Here is a 21,543-nt window from a genome sequence, read left to right as displayed (position 1 = left end):
TTTCATAGTTTCAGTTTCTGCTTTCAGTTCACTTTTTCCTATCCAAATGGGTTGATCCTTCTTATTATTTAAGTTAAAAAAAAAAAACAACAACAACATTGCAATTGATTAGTTTTGGATTTATCTTAACAAATTAAAACGGTTGTTTTATTTTGTCTTATTTGATTTTATAATATTTGCATTTGTAGAGGCAAGATTTAAAATACACTTCCATTTTATTAATTTTGTTTTTTAGATATTTTGTGAGTGTTCCGGGGGGGTTGTCGGTTAATTTATATTTTGCACTTATTATTTTTGTTATTGTGATTGCTTGTTTTTTGTTTTTGTTTTTTAATAAGATATTGGACTGGTTTGTCTTGGGGGGGGTTTACATCACCAACCAAAAGTTCACTCAGTGATCACTGATTTGAAATCGGGGTTCTGTTGGTTTCCCTGACGTCCTGTCAGGAAAATAAATCAAGTGAGGATCACTGCGCAGGCGGCGGGGACGAGGCACTTTCTTAAGCAGAGATGGTGCGTATGAATTAAATGTATCATTTTTTGGTCCGTTTCATATTATACATCAGTTCCAAAGACTGAATAAATGATACGGTATATTTTTACGTATAATATTTACTCACGAAATCCTGAAAGCGGGTCCACTTACTCCCACAATGCTAACGTTAGCTGGCTAACTTTTGACTGCACTGTGAGTAAGCAAAACACTGCACTGCTAGCGTTAGCCGCACAGTGTTCAAAGAAACAGCCTTCGTGTAGCTTATACTCGGCGTAGTCTGCCTAACTAAATATTCATTTAGCTCCTATTAAATGTTGTTAAAACATGATGAGTTAAATATTTGTTAGATGAATCAAGAATTGGAAGGCTAACGCTCAGCAGCTAGGCTGAGTTAGCATCATTGAAACTAGCGATGGAAGTAGAATGTCTTACTTTCGTTTTCCCTTAATCCACTTCACCGGCCTTTAGGCTTTAAAAGCTAGAAAAAGAGAAATAATTATTTTGTGCAGAAATGTATCACTGCGAAGGCTGTGATGGTTCCGCAAGTCTCCTATAGTAAATGTTAGTGATGTTCTGTAAAGGTTACTTAGCTAATGACAGTTAGCCGTCATTAAATTCTAACTGGTCAAATTTTGTATGATGGGAGCGTTGCAGTGCGACATGGTGTATGAAAATGACTGCATAGCAATTGTAAATCATTCTTGTCCCCACACGTTAATAATAATAATTTTAAAAAAAAAACGACAGATACAAAAACACAGTGAAATAACACAAAATCCAACGTTTTAATTGTGACGCTGATGAGGCGATAAAAGCAGAAATCCCCATAACCTTTTTTTTAACCTGCTTTTCGTGTCTGTTGTTATTTGGCTTGACGGACAGTTGAAATCCATTTAGTATTTTATGATTGCCATTTACCATGTTCCAGTATTTATGCTGCTGTCTGATCTTAATCCAGTATTAAAGTCAGTTTGGTGTTTTGTGTTTCGAGCCAGTAAAGAGATGCGTGTTTATAAATAATTTAATCACGATGGTAATTTAAAACCTGGCTCTGGAAAAGTCCAACCTGCAGACAGTCTCGTTTGTAGTTGCCGTCTTCAGTCCTTGAGAAACAGTAGCTAACCAAGAGAACTGCTGATAATGCAAGACAACTATGTAAGTTCAGCTCCTGTGTGTGATGTTTTAATACTAGTGTTTTTAAGTGACTGCTTGGTTTTTGTTTTTATTTTAGTTCCGCAACCAGTACGACAACGATGTGACCGTATGGAGCCCACAGGTAAGTCATGTCTTTCACTGACTAAGTGCATCATTGACACTTGGTAGCATGATGAGTGAAATAAGCCTGTCCATCTGTGAACAGGGGCGTATTCATCAAATTGAGTATGCCATGGAGGCTGTGAAACAAGGGTCTGCAACTGTAGGGCTGAAATCCAGAACGCATGCAGTCCTGGTGGCGCTAAAGGTACAGTCATGCAGTGTTTGGTGGTGATCTTATGACATTGCAGTTTTTTTTATGCCTTGGATAAATTCCAGAAAATTGGTCACTATACAGGCGTTGTTCCTGATGCAGAAAAACAAGTCTGTAGGATTGTATTTTTTAACACACTGTCACCAAGTATCTACACAATTATACTTCTTTCCTGAATATTTTGTGGGTCAGTAGTATGTTTTTGAGTGTCTCTAAACATATTAAAAGGATTTCATTTGTGTCATCCTGCCTACTTGTCTTATTTATAGAAAAGGGGGGAAAAGCCTATTTCTTATAATAGGAAGTATATTAAAGTGCAACAGCCAAGAAAATCTGCAGCAGGTTATTGGTGTCAAAGCACAATAACTGAAAATGCACAACTGATGTGTCATGTTTCTCTTGCAGAGAGCCCAGTCTGAACTGGCGGCCCACCAGAAGAAGATCCTCCATGTCGACAACCACATTGGTATCTCCATTGCTGGACTGACTGCTGATGCCAGGCTGCTCTGGTAGGTAACAGTGACACTGATGGTGCAGAGTAAGTCGCTCATGATTATAGTACATAATATTCTTAAATACAATTCCTACACCTTCTCTCCCACAGTAACTTCATGCGTCAGGAGTGCTTGGACTCCAGATTTGTCTTCGACAGGCCCCTCCCAACGTCACGTCTTGTTGCTCTTGTTGGCAGCAGTATCCTCTCTACTGTTATCAATCATACTAATATGTTATAGCATGTGTTTCCTGTGTGAGTGAGAGAAACTAGACTGTTTTCTGGTTGTCTTCATGAAAGGATTTAAAAAAAAGAAAGGAAAAAAAGTGAATCGTACGATTCTTGACTTAAACTGCAGAAACCCAAATCCCAACACAGAGATATGGAAGAAGGCCCTACGGCGTTGGACTCCTTATTGCTGGTTATGATGTGAGTTTGTTTCACGCCTGCTGTTTGTTAAATATCTGCCTGGATTTATGCATGTATAGCTTTATCTGCAGCTGAAAGACTATAAAGGTGTCAGTAGTCAGTGCAGTTGATATTTATTTGTTTTGTGTCAAACAGGACATGGGACCTCACATCTTCCAGACCTGCCCGTCAGCAAACTACTTTGACTGTAAAGCCATGTCCATCGGAGCGCGTTCCCAGTCTGCACGCACCTACCTGGAGAGATGCATGGATAAATTCTCCGACTGTAAGATCCAGTTTTTAATTTTTAACCTTTTCACAAACATTTACATTTAAAGCAGTTTAAACAGCAAATGAATGCTTATCCTGTTGTTTTGTTAAATAACTAATGTAATTTGGCCATGAGCATCTTGAGGCATTTTGGGACATGTTGAAATATTTTAGTCATCAATGAAGTTTTACAATATAAACGTGGATAGTCACACTGATATGTTGGTTTTGTTGTCAGCTATCCTGAATGAACTGGTCCAGCATGGCCTCCGTGCTCTCAGAGAAACCCTCCCTACTGAGCAGGACCTCACTACCAAGGTACCCCAGCTCCCTCCACACCCACCTGATACGTCACCACCTTACACACTCAGCTAGCACAAGTCTTGACTTAAACGAGACACGAGCTTGTGCAGCACAGAGGCAGTTTCTCAGCACTGTGCCCTTTTTCTTTCAGAATGTTTCCATCGGCATTGTCGGGAAAGACATGGAGTTCACCATTTATGACGATGACGATGTTGCCCCATTCCTGGAAGGGCTAGAGGAGAGGCCACAAAGAAAGGTACTGCAAAGGTTTATCCAGTCCAGCTCCGGAGAAACATTTCCATGTCACTACATTATAGTGTACCATCTAAAATAAAACTGAAAAAAATAATTGTGTTTCAGGTTGCCCAGCCCGCAGATGAACCTGCTCCTGCAGAGGCCTCTGATGAGCCAATGGAGCACTGAGGCAGCACGCCAAACAGTGATCTGCTTCCCGTAGATCCCAGACAACCACGTGACACTTAATGCAAGTCAAGAGAAATATTTAGAGGGGCGAAGATGTTGTGATGTGCCACTTGCTAAACTGTTAATCAAAAATATTCTCTGCTAACATCAAACAATGTGATGTTGCTTTTGTATGGTTAAATTGTACCATGATACAAGTAATAAACTCATTTTTGTTTTTGAATGCTGCCTCTGCTGCTCTCCATATTATTAGCTGACTCACGGCGAGTGTCGATACTTCGATTAACATTGCAGGCATCACTGAAGAGTCTGACTCAGTGCCATAAAGGAGATACTATAAAGCTAAATGGCATAATTCGACGACCAGAATATACAGGAAAATGTGTGTGAACATCTTCACAGCATGTTAATCACTGATGTGCATTCTCAGGTGCTTTTACTCAGTAGGTTTGCTTAGAAGGCACTTCTTCATATTAAACACTGAGGAGAAGAGGACTCGGCTAACTCCTGTCTAATTGAAAACTTGACTTTTGTTCCTTAAATTAAGAAGTGTCATTTATTGCATTTGCTCACACAAAGGAATCCAAGAGCACAGTAGGAAAACTGTCAAACAAAATTTAAAATGACTGCAGTTTTAATGGTAGTGTTTCATTGCTGACAAAAGTGAGAGGAGGCACAAACATCCCAATATTGTGCACTAGGTATTAAGACAATTTGCATTCCCATTTGGGGTCTGATTCAGTCTTACTTGCTCTTGTTTTTTGTTTTTCTTTAATTTTAGATATACTTCATCTTCCAGTACCAGATAAAATAACATTAGGTCCCCTTAGAGGAGCAGAAACTGATGCCTTCTGACCTTCGTGACAGATCTAACAAACGGTTTTGTGTGCATACTGTCCACCTTTTCAGCACATCACCAGAAATCCTGGAAGCACATTATGAATTCATGCATGCAGACGGGTAATACTGTATTAGATAATGAGGGTTTTATAAACCTTTCAGCCACTGGATCAAGCTGATATTACTGATATAAAATATGCCCTGTTCACATCTTTTCTCATGTATTCACTTAAAGTTAAGCAAGGCTGGAGAAACTGTCATGCTATCACCAGCTTTCATGTTACTTCCAATCTGATGAGAACAGACTAAAAACCCCATCCGCCCTCCCAAACCAGACCCCGGCTCAAGTTGACTGTATCTGAATCGCGTTGGTCAGTTTGTGTCTTTCTTTGCTCTCCTCCTCTTGTTTCTCCGTCTGACCAAGCTGCAGGCCGTTTCCGAGTCCACTGGTTGCGCCAGGTCCTTAATCTTCTCCTGCTCCAATACGGATGTCATTCTCAGCGTGAGCTCCAGCTCTTTCAGGACTCCAACCAGTTCCTCCTCTGGGACACCCAGATCAATCTGACCCAGTTGCTTTCTGTGTTCGTGCATGTCTTCCTCCTCAGTTTTCCCTAAATCGCTCTCTAACCCTACATCGTCTCTACTTGCTGCTGTCAGATCAGATTCTCTCGCAGCTCTTTCGCTCAGATCTTCTGCTTCCTCGACCACGTCTCCACCTGTGACGTCTGCAGGGAGGTTTTCGAGCAGGTCGGCCCCGTCGCCTTCTGTTCTCTCTGCCTCTGTCTGTGGACTGTGGTGGTGCTCCTTACAACAGCAGTGGGAATGTTCCCAGTATGGATGAGGCTCTTCTGGATAATCTGTGGAAAGTTTTCAGAAATGCATCCCCTCATTACTGATCGCTATTGTTTTGAAATCAAAAATACAGCAGTTAGCAAAGGATAATCTATATCTGTCTATCTTCCATTCAGTATTGCAGCTTTACTTTGTAACTGAAATTTAGGTAAAAACTTAATTTTAAGCAAAGAAAAAAACTATTTAGTAAAATCATATGAAATCCTATGAAACATTTTCCGACATACAGGGAATCGCTGGCTTCACTTCCTCCCTGTGCAGTGTAAAGTTAGTTGCTGAAAGAGAGACTTTACTGACAGAAAGGCAAATAATTATAAGCAGTGCCTTGTTGCTTGGGAGAACTTTGAAAAAAACTTGGAAATCACACAAAAGTCTGGTCTGAATTTGTTCTTTTTGTGCATAAGCCACAACCTTAAGCAACTGTTTTCATTGTTGCAGAGCTCTCCAAGGGTGTGTTAAACGGACAGTTAATTTGATGCTTTGGTCAATAAAGAATCTAAAATCAAAGAAATAAAGGAGCAATTATCAACTTCTTCACATGCAAATGCATCGAAATGATTTACTGAAATTCCACTTTCAGTGTATTAAAGTAAACTAAGGACAGACTATTAGGTGGAAGTCATCGCTCCAGTCCTTCACCCTGACTCACATATTGTTGTGGTCAGATATAAATCAATATGATTTGAATGCTAATCAAGGCAAAAAAAGATCAAAATGTTTTAACCTCCTAGGACCTGCCGTCCACATATGTGGACATCACATTTTGGGTTATTTAGACCAAAATAATGAATTTTGCTCTACAAGGGCCTGATATCCATTTACGAGGACGTTATACTGCTACTGTTCTATCAAAATTTTAAATGAATATCCTCATATGTGGCTTTTATTATTCTTAAAAACAAAAATAAGGTAAAAAAAAAAAATATATATATATATACCTGGTAATTCTTTGTTTCATGCAGTGGAAGAGTTCGGGTCTTAGGAGGTTAATTACTTTACGCCATTGTTTTAAATACTCTCTGCTGTCTGCAGCACATGCAGCCGAAAAGTGAAAAACAACCACTGATTCATTTTGTATGTTTGCATTAATTTATAAAGACAAACTGCTGATATTTAGAGTCTGGAGTTTCTCACTCTAAAAATCGTCAGCCCTAAAACTCCAGTATCAGTCTGGCTTTTGTCCACACACACACACACACACACACACACACACACACACACACACACACACACATACGGGTCTATGTGGTATGGCGGGACTATACTACGTCAATCCGCCCGGTGGTGGTTTAAGTGGACTACCCTTTTGAAAGGACTTAGAGCCAAGGGAGCGAGGTTAAAGTGTTCGAAAAAATCTGAAAAAAATTTGGGTCACTTCAGACCTCATACACTCCCTATAGAAGTCTAGATACACTGATACACACCAACCAGACTCTATTGTGTTTTCTGGAGACATTGTCCACTTGACAACAATGTGTTTTATGAGGTCCAAAAAAAACAATATTGGGTCTTTAAAGGGACAATGATGTAATATGTAAATAGCTCATCATTACCATGAATACACATCTGACAGGACACAGGATTACTGGAACATCATTTTATTAGTGTTCTTGGATCTGAACATTAATTTTAACCATAAATAAAAAAAGAAATCTATGGACAAAAATGCCCACGCTTCCCACAGAAATATAAAAATATAGAAAACAGAAAAATTAAAAACATTTAAAATGAATTTTAATAGTTTAAAGGTAAATATTAAGGGGAGAAAATATGCATTTATAATTTTTTATTTTAAATATAACCCGTCAAAAAAAACCCTAAATAAATTAAATGTAAAAATTATGAAATACAAACTACTTCTGTATTTAACAAGAACTTTTTTTTCTTTAAACAGAACATCAGTGTTAACAACAATTGGCAATCTGACCAAGATGTAAAACCACAGCTCTCTAAACAGTTATTTTAGTTCATTTTTTTCTGCCTTTTTGCAGTTAATCCTCTGTTTCTTACAAAATCTCTTATGTTTTGAACTGTTCTTCCTGCCAACACCGGATCTTCTACCAATTTGCAATGACTGCATTCATTTTTGGTGGCTAGTTTCCCTTTGTTTATGTGGTCTTTAAAATGCCTCATCACTGCAGCAACCTCAGCCTTGGACCACATGTTTTTGGGAGCTCTTCGGGAATTGTGGGATTGAGCAGCATTTTTCTCTGGAAGATATATAAAGTAGTAGTAGTTAAAACAAACAAAAAACCAAACAAAAAAAACAAAAAACATTTGGTGGTTAAAAGAATGGATGCTACCCTGTACTAACTTCTGAAATGTGTTGCTACCATCAATATCAAAACGAGCTAAAATTCTCTTTGAAAATTTATCAAATTTCTAAAATGAGACATTTAGTGTTCCGCTGTGAATAAAAGACTGAATAAAAAGTTGAATAAAAGTCTCTTGATGCATGCTCAATCATCCAGGTAAGTAAATCCCAAAACGTTGATTCTGTTAATCTGGACGTAGCGTTTTCAGTGGGAGAAACATTTTGTCACTCATCCAAGTGACTTTTTGCCACCACTCTGCAGTTTGCCATATGTTGCAAAGTGATGAAACAATAATAAGCTTAGAGAACCAACTGCACCCCTTACCTTCAGAGGGAGCAGCAGTCTCACTTGCTGCAGGCATTGTGAGTGGTCCTTCATCTGCTGATTACACAATTTGATTAAGTTTTAATATTTGTAACAAACATTTTATCCACAGAAACCAAGCTAGTGGTAACTTACCACAATCTACAGTGTCTTGGAGCTGCGCTGTGTTTGTGGAATCAGCTACTGCATGTACAGGCTCACTGGTGCCACACGCCAACATTGTGAGTGCTGTGTCATCATCATCTGATTCACTCTCACTGTCCTTTGTTTCAGCATCACTTAATGCAATTTCATCTGAGAAATTGTGGGAAAACCCCCCCAAAAAACCAAACACAAACCCCCCAAAAACCTCACATTAACAACGAGATATGACAAAATACAGAACAAATACTGGAAATTATAGTACATAGTTTTACTATTTAAGGCCACCACTCTGCAGTTTGCCAAATGTTGCAAAGTGATGAAACAATAGACTTCAAGAACCTTAAATCATGGACATTTAACAGAATGGTCTGTGCTTTTAGGTTTTAATTCGGTTGATAAAGCATAATATTCAACTACTGCCCTAATATTTGCTCCTTTCAATACAAACCTTCTATTTTGATCTCATCCAGTGATTTCCCCTGGATCTGGGAAAGTTGTCCTTTTTCCAGTGTTAAAAGCAGTTTGGAAATCTTGGCCAGCTGTGTTGTGGGAACTGGTAATCTGTAGAATTCGCGGTGAACGCGGATATCATGACCCAGGAAATCTGCAACCTGATCAAGTTCGTTGTTTTTCAAATTAAGGACTTGTGAGAGTGTGGCAACATGTTTTCTGAGCTGTGTCGATCTTAGATACTCAGGCTGCTTTGCTCCACACTGGTGTGCATGAACACGCAAGGAGTCCATTCCTCTGTAATGACTCATTGATCGGGGTCTTGCAAAGAGGTAGATATTAGTGGCACAAATACCACAGTCAGGCCTCCTACTAACCAGTAGTGACAGAGCATCCAGCATGCTTGGTGTTAGCAGAACTGGAACATTTCTGTCCCTTTTTCCCATTATTTCTATTCTACAGAAATAGTTACAGAGTCTCTGTTCCATTTCTGAGAGCCCCATGGCAACATCTGTGTGGAGTGCTGTTTTGTCTCTTTCAAGAAAACTTTTGAGGCGCATCTTTGAAACCTCTCCAGAACGTCTTCGGTTGAACACAATGATTTGTGAGAGTGTAACTTGTGCAAGTTGGGCATAATTCTGAGCTGTGGCTTCGTTCTCCAAGCTGCAAAAGGCACTTTCTGCAGATTTTTGAAGGTAGTGATGGAGAATCCGAACATCTTCTGTAAAGGGCAATGTTGATGGCTTGTTAAACTTTGCCTCACTCAATGTGTTCAAGGCACGGTGAGACACCATCTCAGACCATTTGGAGACATACAACTTCTTGAACGCATCAGTGGACTTGATTAGGGCTTCATCCTCTGTCATGAGGGCACGACAATGGATAATGTCAGACATTTTATGCAGTGTATGTCCCAGTTTCAGCGCAAGGCTTGGAGTTTTGTATGACAGTGTCTCTTCATCAAAACCTGAAACTTTCTTTACTGCTTGCACAACTCTCTGGAAATTAGCAGGCTTAATAGCTTCTTCCATGTTATGCACTGAGAATTCTGTGCGCAGACACAACAACAAACGTCCCGCTTCACGAAGCTTCTGTCGTATATAATCATACTTTGTAGGGTCTTGTCCATGTTTATTGTAGAGGGACTGGGCAAACTGAATAACAGTAAAGTCATTTCGCACAGCTGAGGCAATCTCATCTTGTTTCATAACAGCAAGAACCTTCCAGACTCCACTTGACACCTGCGGATAACACTGAGACTCCAGAGTTAAAGCCAGGCCGAGTACTTTGGTTCTTCCAGGTTCTTTATCCGTGTCATCTTTTGGTTTGTTAGGACATCTGCGGACATGTCTCCAAAGATCCTTGCGAACATACATCCCTTGACAATAAAAGCAATGAGCAAACTTTCCCTCTACTGCTTTAATCTTGGGTCTTCTCTTCACTTTCAGTGGTCCCACTCCACCATGCAAAACTGCAGCATTATGCTTAAAATTTCCCTTATTTCTCAATTTCTCTAACAGACTTTTACGCTCGTTTGAGTCTCTAGGCAGGGAAAATGCATGCACAACATCAGGAGCCGTTTTGTGCGTTTTCAGGTGGCGGGAAATTTTAGCTTGTGGTTTGCCACAAAAATAGCAGTAATTTCTTTTACTTAAAGTCATTTTTTCTGATTCAGTTTCGCAAAGCTCACTTTTATCTTGTGGCTTGTCCTTTGTCAAGTTGTGGATTAAATTCGTTGAATCTGATTGTTCATGCGCTTTGGAGATGTCATCTTGGCATAGCAGACCTTTTGATGTGCTTGGCAATAATGAGATGTCTTCATCTGAATCTTCATCATATGACTCTGAATCTGGCACATATTCTTCTTCTGATATGCTGTGGTTGCCATCATCATCGCTTGATATTTGATCCAGAACTGAATGTGGCAATCCATCCTCCCCTGAATATTCAGAAATTTCTTCTTTCTGGAATGTAAGAACAAAAGTTTTTTTAATTGATCAATACTTTAGACAGGTAAAAAATAAACTGAAAAAAAGTCAAGCCAAATATGAATGGGATACACACCTGTGTTGACTGGTGGCAATTCTGATTTGCCAATTTTGCAAGGCAAGATTTGTGCCAGACCCCTAAACAAACTGAAACACATTTTGATAGACTTAATTTAGCTTTGCAGTTCTATTTAAGTGAAGTAGTTTTTTGTCAAAGCATTGCAGTAATGTCAAATGCTGAAAAAACAAAAAAAAACAAAACTGTTCACATTAAGGATATTTTAATGACTACACATACACTGCTAATCCCCCTCCCCCCCCCAAAAAAGGACATCCCAGATGTGAATGAAGGAATTATTCTTATTAAATACTTTGTTCTTTAGGTAGTTGAGTGGCATGAAAGTGTGTAGTTGAATGTGTGTGGCCTCCAGATGCCTGTACGACTTCCCTACAATGCCTGGGCATGCTCGGGATGAGGTGGCGGATGGTCTCCTGAAGGATCTCCTCCAAGACCTGGACTAAAGCATCTGCCAACCCCTGGACAGTTTGTGGTGGATGGAGTGAGACATGATGTCCCAGATGTGCTCAATTGGATTCAGGTCTGGGGAACAGGCGGGCCAGTCCATAGCATCAATGCCTTTGTCATGGAGGAACTGCTGACATACTCCAGCCACATGAGGCCCAGTGTCGTCTCGCATTAGGTGGACCCCAGGGCCAAATGCACCAGCATGTGGTCTCACAAAGGGTCCGAGGACCTCATCTTGTTACCCAATGACAGTCAGGCTCTCTGGCAGGCACAGAAATGCCACCCCTCACCATTACTGACCCACTGCCAATATGATCATGCTGGAGGATGTTGCAGGCAGCAGAACATTCCCCACGGCATCTCCAGACTGTCACGTGCTCAGTTTGAACCTCCTTTCAGCTGTGAGGAGCATAGGGTGCCCGTGCTGAAGTTGCCAAACTTTGTGTTTTCTGGCAAATGCCAAACATCCTGCATGGTGTTGGACTGCAAGCTCAATCCCCACCTGTGGATGCTGGACCCTCAAGTCACCCTCATGAAGTCAGTTTCTGACCATTTGAGCAGACAGATGCACATTTGTGGCCTGTTTGAGGTCATTTTGCAGGGCTCCTCTTGTTCCTCCTTGCACAAAGGTGGAGGTAGCGGTCCTGCTGCTGGGTTGTTGCCCTCCTATGGCCTACTCCACATCCAGGTAGCACCTCCATGCTCTGGACACTACACTAACAGACACAGCAAACCTTCTTGCCACAGCTCACATTGATGTGCTACGCTAGATGAGCTGCACTACCTGAGCCCCTTGTGTGGGTTGTAGACTGTCTCATGCTACCACTAAAATGAAATCACCGCCAGCATTCAAAAGTGACCATAACATCAGCCAGAAAGCATAGGTGCTGAGAAGTGGTCTGTGGTCACCACCTGCAGAACCAGTCCTTTATTATGGTGAATTGACTATAATTTCCACTTGTTGTCTACTCTATTTGCAAAACAGCATGTGAAACTGGTTGTCAGTGTTACTTCCTAAGTGAACAGTTTGATTTCACAGAAGTGTGACTGACTTGGAGTAACATCGCATTGTTTAAGTGTTCCCTTTATTATTTTGAGCAGTTTATGTTATGGAATGGGGAATTGAGGACAATCCCAAGTATACCATTTTTACAAGGTCCTGCACCAATGAGGTAATACTGCATTTCTTTAATTAGACGTGACCACCCATTAATTAAAAAGGGAGCAGTGTTCATTTCAGCACGTCTTAACTTGTTGAACTCTATTAATGCTTTTTACTATACACTGTACCTATTCACTAAATGTCTCACCTTTGCACTTAAAGCCAAGCCACTTGAGGGAGGAAACCGGTCCCACACACTGAATGCACTTGTCCAAAGATGATATTGTTGTGCACACCAGACGATGATTGTGACACTGTTAGCAAAATATTGCAACATTTATTTGTTTTGGACAGTTGGAAAGGTGTGTTTTCAATTCAGTTGCAGATATCAACTAATAAACTTCGTCCATGTAAATCACATCACACCCAGGTGACTGCCAAACACACACACACACAGCATCCATAAAGAATGATGATAGATTAAATTATTAGTTCATTAAGTGGTACACTGGATTATATTTACCCTTTCAGGCTCTGGATGTTTCAGGTCCAGATCATTGTTTGGAAAGCTGTTTGGTTGCGGCTTTAGGCAGCTCACAGTCTTCTGAATCTGGCTGGTCTCAGTCTTCGTGTGTAACAGATAGAGAATGAAGACAAAAGAACAGTAATCTGACAGTTACTAAAAATGCATCACTCAAGAGGATGAATAGACCATTTCACTATCGGCAAATAGCGTAAGGTACACATCGTGCATGAGAAACATTCATTAAAATCTGTCCTAGGTCAATGTTACCTCTTCAAAATCTTGCACTGAAGAAGAATGCATGGCTTCTGAGCCTTGCTGAGGCATTTCTTCATCAAGATCCTGCAACAAAGAAAAGATGGCACAAAGATTAGACCAAGTGCTCTTCTTGCAACTGTACTGGGCAGTCCTGTGCTTCTGTCTTTAATTTGCATGTGTGTGTGTGTGTGTGTGTGGGGGGGGGGGGGGGGGGGGCTTTCCACTCAAGAAATGTTTTCTTCTGAAAAAAATACTGGCTACAATAATTAACAACTGATTCCTTTGCAATCATCCATCCTCTTCCACTTATCCTTATCAGGATTGTGGGGTAGCAGTTTTGGGGCCTATACCAGCTACCATAGGGCAGTACAACCTGGACAGATCGCCAGTCTAACATGGAAGGACAAGCATTTGCATTCACACCAAAGGGCAGTTTTGAATCACCAGTTAACCTAACCCCATAAGCTACATCTTTGGACTGTGGGAAGAAGCCAGAGTACACAGCCAGAGAGAGCCCATGCATTACAGCAGTAAAAAGTGCCTAAAACAAGTTAAGAAGTTGTATAGTACTATCTATCTTAATGTTCAAGCCTGAGTTTCAAAAAATTTCAACATAGAAACAAAGCACATGCAGTCAGCTCTGCATGCTGTAGGTCAAACTGTCAAGACATACGAGAAGACCCCTCCTAAAACCAGAGTGATGTCACCATGAAGCAAACTTTGACGAAGTCCCCCAATAACAGTGTGGTCCTCCTAAGTCACATTTGGGTGGTTAACACACACACACACACACACTCAGATGTTATCCAGACTTGCACTTTGAAACAATGAAAAGGACCTACAAGCCACGGTCCATGTAAATCACATCACACCCAGGTGACTGCCAAACACACACACACACGGCATCCATAAAGAATGATGATAGATTAAATTATTAGTTCATTAAGTGGTACACTGGATTATATTTACCCTTTCAGGCTCTGGATGTTTCAGGTCCAGATCATTGTTTGGAAAGCTGTTTGGTTGCGGCTTTAGGCAGCTCACAGTCTTCTGAATCTGGCTGGTCTCAGTCTTCGTGTGTAACAGATAGAGAATGAATATACAGTGCATTTTTGAAGAGGCTTTTGAAACATTAAATAAACTGTATGAGAAAGATAAGTTTCAAGCTATTGTCTTTAAAATATTCACTGTCATGTATAGAGAATTTAAGGCCCTATGATTAAGAGACAAATAGTCAGTGTGATTTCTTTATTTTTTAAGCCATTGCTAAAGGAGTAAAACAATCACCTGTAGCAGCAACGAACTGTCACTAGGGCCCATTTATCTTCAAGGGACAAAATTTAAAATGAATCTAACTAAAGAGGCTACACAGCAAAATCTCCAGTGTTAAATTAACACTAGAGAGTGTCTATATGGGTCCACACAACACTGTTGAGTGTTGAATTAACACTTTTGACAGTGTTATATGTTTAAAAGTAACCTAGTCAGTTTTGAAGATTAACAAAGACTAACACTGAGCAGTGCTGATTTTCTAACACTGGAATATTTCTAACATTTTGAGTTATTTTCCAGTGTTAGAAAATCAGCACTGCTCAGTGTTAGCCATTGTTAATCTTCAAAACTGACTAGGTTACTTTTAAACATATAACACTGTCAAAAGTGTTAATTTAACACTCAACAGTGTTGTATTTAACACTCAGAGGTGTGGACCCTTATAGACACTCTCCAGTGTTAATTTAACACTGGAGATTTTGCTGTGTAGAATCACATTAAACATCAATCACTGTTAAAATTTAGAAACCGAAAGCCATTTTTTATTTCTGCATACCTGCTGATATTTTTTTAGTGCTTTTAGAGGGCTTTGATGTGGCAGCCATCACAATTGCCTGTTTTCCATTAGTACCTACCCCTGTTTTTCCAGTAGGTTATAGTACCATGTAGTTTTTCAGTAACTACTGCACCAAGGTTCCAAGTGATCCAAAGTGATCAGAAAATTTGACATAGACTGAATGCCACCAGGTGGCTGGTCAATGGTGTCACTCGATAAGTTATGAGTGCGCCTCCTTCGTGAAAATCCAAGCCATCATTTTTGAAACTCTGAAATGTTTGAAATAGCGACCAAAATTAACAGCGTGATCCCTGAATTGAACACTAAAGTATAGACTGAGCAGCAGGCATTTTGTCACCTTGACGTCCATGCTTGCTGTGGCATTTATATCACTGGATGCTCGGCTGCATTGCTATAGTTACCCCAGGCACAGTAGGTGATACTCAATTTCAGTGAAAAACTAGATGCCCTAAGTCACGTTAAGCCAATTTGAGTAGGTACAAATGTAAAAATGGCTTAGGGTATGCAATTTATCAGTTCCAAAAAGTACAATTGTAGAAATACCTTGCATCTCCAGAGCCAATCCGAGTCACCATAATTATAGTCTATTTCTTCGCCTGGACTTATGTCTCTGCTTGCAAATAAGCATAGATGGGGCTTTCCATTGATATTTAATATTTTCATCTTAGCACTTGGACTGATGTGGTTGTCGTTGACAAGTCTGCCTAATGACCCATCTTCTTGAGATGCATCCACACTGTGGGGTTAGGCAAAAAAGTATTAGCTTAACTAGTTAGTTAAGAAGCTTTTTTTTTTCATAAATCAAAAGCAATGTGTCATTTAATCTTAATCAAACTACACTGATATAATACGCACCACCAGAGTTTTCCATCAAACTTGAATTCAAACATGAACACCTTCAGGCTGTCATGATAAACTCTGTGTCTCCGCTCACATTCTTCTTTTGTTATGAGTTTACCTCTGTATTCCAAAAGAAAGTCTCCTTTTTGGAATGGAACAGTCGTGAAAATGCCCCGACCTGAATTGCAGAGGCATACCAAGTGAGTGACAAAAGACAAAGTGACAAACTCCAAATCTAATCCAAACTAAAGACCAACTTACCTTTGAAGGCATTTATGTAGTGGATATCAAGTCCCAGTTTGTCCCTTCCAGCAGAAACATGACAGACTGCATCCTCCCGTGGAGGAATGCGTCTCCTTCGCATGTTCTCCTGTACGATTGGCTGTATTACCAAAGCATATAAAGTATTACGATTATCGTCATCATTGTCATCATCATCAGTAGTAGCAGAACTAGCAGTAGTGTAGTTTACAGCATAAACACAGCTGACTTATTCATAGTGCTAATTTATGCCTTCTTTTAAAATGTTAAAGGCCTAGTACTCAAAATGGCGACATGTGACATTTCTGTAATGGCGACTGCAGAGAGTGATACAAGTACTGAGAAAGCTTAGGCATCAAAACTGTAAGAAGTTTTTTCTTCAGGCATATAAATAAATACACGACTAAATACACTTATACCCTTGCTTTTATTTTAGGGCTGTCAGCAGAATGACAGACATTGGACAAACTGCCCGAAATTAGCTAACAGCGACATCAGGGATTTTGACTCAGACTGCGCTGGTTTAATTGTTAATCGCGTTAGTCGCGATGTCGGCATTAACACGTTTAAGCCACAATAATGCTTTAACACCGAGTAAATCCTAACACGGGTTAGCCCGCTTTATCGCGTTGACGCGGTTAGTCGTCAGCCCTATTTTATTTACTCAATGACAAACGCTGGGGCCGTTTTACTTCTTCAAAGACTCACTAACAGTCCATAAAGCATAAATTAAACCAGTTTAATATAGGCCTGTGCACCTATAATTTCATATAGTATTAAAGTCATGGTGCATTTTACATTAAAAAAGGCTTACCTTTGTGTTTTTAATCCGTCTTCGTATTGCCGTCGACATACACTTGTTAAAGGGCACGCGCGCGAAAGTTGTGGCGCCGTTTCCTGTAGGTACCGCCTATATATATAACCTACCAATCACAATGACTTCCGGCCGTGTGTATTGAAAATGTGTATTAAATTGCAGTACCTACACACATCCACTCTAACTCGAAACGTCGCTGTGCAATACACTGGAATACACAAAAATCAGGTGAGGGGTATAGGTGGACTTTTAAGAAAATCAGAAAATCTTTTAATTATAGTTTAATAAATGAATTTACACTACAGTTTAAGCAAATACAGGTCAAAAGATAAATAATGACCTCATAAGAAGTAGAAAAAATTATTATTTAGACACTTAAAAATGCATTTACAAGTCATGTTTTAGGGGGACACATGAATACACAGCAAAAAGTCGAAATGTCCCCGGAGCCCAGGTACAGCGCAGGTCAAATGTCAATCCATACCACATAGACGCACTCACACACACACACACACACACACACACACACACACAGCAGTGGGTCTCCTGACTTCACTTCAGTCATTTTTTTTTGGATTCAATGGGACTGCAGCTGGAGTTAAACACTGAACAGAGACCAGAGAACTGAGTATGAAAACAAAAAAGGAATTCAGAACCACAGCACAGGAAATAGATATATCAAAGATATATCAAAGTACAGAAAGTTCTGAAGAAGAAATAAACTATCAAGGACTTAAAACCAAACACAGATCGCTCGTGTTCTGGCTGGATCATTTTATTCTTTACTTTGGTAAAAACTGCCTTTTGCTTGCTGACCAAAAATAATCATCATGACAGGAGGTGCAATCACAGCGTTCTGTGACTCTGCCTAAAACAATATTCATTTTTATAAGTGGATGATTTCCCCTTTATAGGCAGTCTCCTTAGGACAGTGCTGCACTCCACTTAACACAACTTTCAGAAAGAGAGAGAGCCAAAGTGGCTATGCTTAGATGTGGTAAGAATAGCACTTCCAATACTGACCTGAATAATGAAAACATCGCTGTACATGAAATGCAATCAACAGCCTGGCTGATGACAGAAAAATCCCTTAAACTTAAAGCATCTTAAAACAGCACCAGCAACTACAGAGGCCGCCTGTGAATTCGGCAAAAACACAAAGACAAGCCAAAAAGGATGTGGAGGAAGTAATTGACAGCAAATGAACCCGAACCCAAGTGATGAACAGTTACCAGTGTGAAATCAAAGAGGATCACTTTCTTTTACAGCTGGAACAGAAAGAATTCAGTTAATGAAACACATTCAAAGGAAACGAGAGCGAAGATGATGAAGTCGCTTTTTTTCTTTCCTAAAAATCTGATAAGAAAACATTTTCCTGTGGGTAAAATATAATCTTTTACCTTTCCACTCATCCTGGGGCTTCTTCTCTGGAGCCATTCCCTCCACCAGCTGACCCTCCTGCATCATCTGTGTTATCTCCGTCAACTGCTGAAGGAGGCTCTCCTCCTGGTCCGCCATCACGCCCTTCACCCTGCACACAGGAAAACAGAAACGTTTAAGCTTTGAATGAATATATTTAAAAGCCAGCTCTCTGAACAATGAGAGAAGTAAACACACCAGCACAGGCCCGTCTTAAGTTTACCACTGAACATCCAAAGGTTTCAGAGAAGGCTTGGGAGAGAGAGCTGTGGTCAGATGAGCCCAAAATCGAGCTCTTTGGCATCAACTGGACACGCTGGGTTTGGAGGAAGAAAAATGCTGAGTATGACCCTCCGCTGTCAAGCATGGAGCTGGAAATATTATGTTTTGGGGCTGTTTTTCTGCTAAAGGTACAAAACGACTTCCGTGCGCCGAGGGGCCAATAAGTAAACAAGAAACATCTTATTGGGTTGTGTCTTGCTTGGTGATCAACTTCTTATGTCACTCAGTGACACACAAATCAATTTCTAACTTTTATATGATGTTTTTTTTCTGGATTTTTTGTTGCTATTGTCCCTCTCATTAATATGAAAGTATCATAAAAATTAGAGACTGTTCATTTCTTTGTAAGTGAGCAAACCGACAGATTCAGCAGGGAGTCAAATAATTATACCCACACTGTATCTCTGCTGTGGAAGAGATTGTGGATGCATGAAATGAAAACAAACAAGCTCTATAGGTTTTGCAATTTTTTGTCTTCTGTAAAAGGCGTGCGGTCACCTGTTAGGACTGTGGTGGGCTTTGGAAACAATCTTCTCCATCACCAGCTCTGTCTCCCTCAGCTTCTCCTGCAGCTGGGCCAGCTGGAAATCAGCTGGAGGGCCAAGAAAGGACAAAGTCAGGAGAAAGGGTTGCGGTACGTTTAAATTATGCAGACAATATAGGTCAACGCACTGACGCACAGGCAGTCAGAATCATTTGAACAATGTACAGTTGTATTATTTTCTTTTTTACAACCTTGGGGTTTTTCTTATTGGGTTAATAACCAAAACAAACCAAAGATAAACACAAATGCTTTCTGAGAGCGAGTGACTTAATGCATGTAAACAGCTTTAATAATGACTGAAATGCTCCCTCGATGTCGATGCTGGAAACCAAAAAAGGGGAAATTGTGTTTCTTCAACTTTATTACCACTACATAAAATGACAACGATCATTATACGCGCTCTTCAGACAATAATGAGCACAACAGTGATAATATGTGGCTCCTGCAGCGCTTCCATCAGAAAATAACATTCGATTCATTTAGCAGCTTAGTTACAAAAGCAAAAACGATGGGAAAGTGATTAAAAGTTGCTAAATGAGAGTGTGTAAAACTTACTGATCTTTCTCTTGAGGTTCTCTGAGCGTGATGCAGGGAACCTCCCCTCTACTGGCTTGCTGCTCCCTTTAGACGTGATCTAGCAGAGAGAGAATCAGGATTAAAACTCTTAAAGAAACAACACAGCAAATCCCACAACCCCACAGGGAAGTGTGTGTTTGACTTCATGCTTTATAACAAACAACATCAGTCCTTTGCAGAAAAGACTGTGAACACTTTTCACTTCTTTATGGTTTCATTTTTACTTGACATTAAAATACTTTGACTTGCGCAATTTAGTGTAAATGATGAGAGATGTTTAATTACAGCTGCTACATGAAAGCTAGTTTTTACTTCAGTAAAGAGCTTTTAGGTACATCTCATGCTGTTTCTTCTCGCCAGCTGCTAGTACTTCACCTTAAAGAGGATGTAGAGGATGTAGAGCAAGATCCCGAAGCCATACACGGGGATGATCTGTCCTGCCAGGTTGGATTTGCCTCCAGCTCCCGCCCCTGTTCCTGCTCCCTTGCCTCTGCCTATGGCCTCTGTGTTGTGGGCCCTGGAGGCTCCGGACCCCGCGGCTCTCTGACCTCTGCTCTCCGGAGCCATCTGACGGTGCAACATTGGAGGGAACCGTCCTGAGCCTGCAGTGAGGAGCCAAATGGGAGTCAGTGCCACAGAAATAATCTTGCTGTTGAAAGGCATTTTATTGTCTGATTTTTTTAAGTAATGCATTTTTTATTTGACTAGCACAGCGCTCACTGAATAAATAAGTCAGGCTTTGCGTAAAGAGCTAGGCTTCATCTAATGTCTGTGCAGGTGTGCCAACAGAGTCATATTTTGTTTTCCAAATATAACCCCTTTAAATACAAAGCAGTTCGTATATTATACACCTATAACGGTAGATAGTGTCATGTGTGTGTTTGGCGCCCTCTCCAGGGAGGAAAATGCTACTACAACTAAAGTGATGCATAAATGATGCAGAACATATTTTGGATTGAAATACTAACAAAAGAAATAGTATAACACAATTTAAAAATCTAATAAATTAAGATACTCATCCATATATATATGTATATATATATAAAATATAAACCATATGAACCGCAGAGGCAACCTGACCAGTAAAGAAAAGCCGTGAAATGCGACGTACCCTCCGGCCGCTCGGCAGCATCCTTCCTCCCCCGGGATAACAGCATTTTGGGAAGCATCAACGCGACGCACAGCACGAGGCACGTCGCGAGGGTCACCTTCTGAAAGGTTGACATCGCCATACCGACAGGTGAGCGGTCACCTCCCTCACAGAAATAACGACGATATTGTGTCAGATTTGCGGAGAAAGCGCAGACGAAGACTGGAGTGTGGTGAACTTCCTTGTTGGCTGGAGGAGCGGAAGTGCTCGGGAGCTGTAGTTACATAGTTTCGCCGTTGGGTGGCGCCAAATGATCGTATGAGTGTTTTTAATGTCCCTGGCTGGTAATGGAAAGATTTTGTATGTGTGTGTGTGTACCACTTTATAATGAGCTTTATCACGAGCTGGCCATAACAGTTCATTTCAGACACAGGGGGCACTCCTTACACTGCCATTCATGAAAACATCATAGCGCTTCTAATAAAAGCACCATTATATCGAATGAATATCTGTTCATCATCACATCAGGTCATAGATTCCTGGGTCTAAAAATAATAACTATTATTATTATTATTATTTTATTTTTCATTTTTTTAATTGGAAACTGACTGGGCTGATCTAATAGAAAGTGGAAGCTTGTCCCACAGCATTGAAGATAAAAACAGTGATAGGACGGTCCTCA

General features: G+C 40.3%; 3 protein-coding genes across 5 annotated transcripts; 1 reads left to right on the top strand and 2 right to left on the bottom strand.

The window, feature by feature from the left end:
• Positions 1–421: 421 nt before the first annotated feature.
• Positions 422–4,084, top strand: psma1 (proteasome 20S subunit alpha 1). Its single transcript, XM_026175080.1, has 10 exons — positions 422–513; positions 1,728–1,772; positions 1,857–1,958; positions 2,370–2,473; positions 2,569–2,657; positions 2,816–2,886; positions 3,022–3,151; positions 3,374–3,453; positions 3,590–3,694; positions 3,799–4,084. The coding sequence occupies exons 1-10, from the start codon at positions 511–513 to the stop codon at positions 3,859–3,861; spliced, it is 792 nt and encodes a 263-aa protein (XP_026030865.1). The 5' UTR covers positions 422–510; the 3' UTR covers positions 3,862–4,084.
• A 393-nt stretch (positions 4,085–4,477) lies between these two features.
• Positions 4,478–21,114, bottom strand: ric3b (RIC3 acetylcholine receptor chaperone b). 2 transcript variants are annotated; one of them, XM_026175077.1, is made up of 6 exons: positions 20,883–21,114; positions 20,147–20,373; positions 19,751–19,829; positions 19,150–19,243; positions 18,351–18,481; positions 4,478–5,558 (listed from the first exon to the last, which is right to left on the bottom strand). In XM_026175077.1, the coding sequence occupies exons 1-6, from the start codon at positions 21,001–21,003 to the stop codon at positions 5,074–5,076; spliced, it is 1,137 nt and encodes a 378-aa protein (XP_026030862.1). In that variant the 5' UTR covers positions 21,004–21,114; the 3' UTR covers positions 4,478–5,073. The 2 variants fall into 2 exon arrangements, with proteins under 2 accessions (XP_026030862.1, XP_026030863.1); XM_026175078.1 differs by lacking the exon at positions 4,478–5,558 and adding an exon at positions 17,219–18,218.
• LOC113026373 (uncharacterized) lies at positions 7,380–17,455 on the bottom strand. 2 transcript variants are annotated; one of them, XM_026175076.1, is made up of 11 exons: positions 16,948–17,455; positions 16,134–16,254; positions 15,888–16,050; positions 15,576–15,768; positions 14,153–14,254; positions 12,611–12,716; positions 10,851–10,921; positions 8,785–10,750; positions 8,328–8,486; positions 8,193–8,246; positions 7,380–7,763 (listed from the first exon to the last, which is right to left on the bottom strand). In XM_026175076.1, exons 1-11 carry the CDS (start codon positions 16,984–16,986, stop codon positions 7,516–7,518), a joined length of 3,222 nt encoding a protein of 1,073 aa, XP_026030861.1. In that variant the 5' UTR covers positions 16,987–17,455; the 3' UTR covers positions 7,380–7,515. The 2 variants fall into 2 exon arrangements, with proteins under 2 accessions (XP_026030861.1, XP_026030860.1); XM_026175075.1 differs by having other exon boundaries at positions 7,381–7,763; positions 8,193–8,249; positions 16,948–17,454.
• Positions 21,115–21,543: the final 429 nt, after the last annotated feature.

Source organism: Astatotilapia calliptera, chromosome 7 (assembly GCF_900246225.1).
Source record: "Astatotilapia calliptera chromosome 7, fAstCal1.2, whole genome shotgun sequence".
Classification (NCBI taxonomy): Eukaryota; Metazoa; Chordata; class Actinopteri; order Cichliformes; family Cichlidae; genus Astatotilapia; species Astatotilapia calliptera.
Note: the sequence above shows the minus strand (reverse complement) of the source record. Positions and strands in the feature narration are given on the sequence as shown.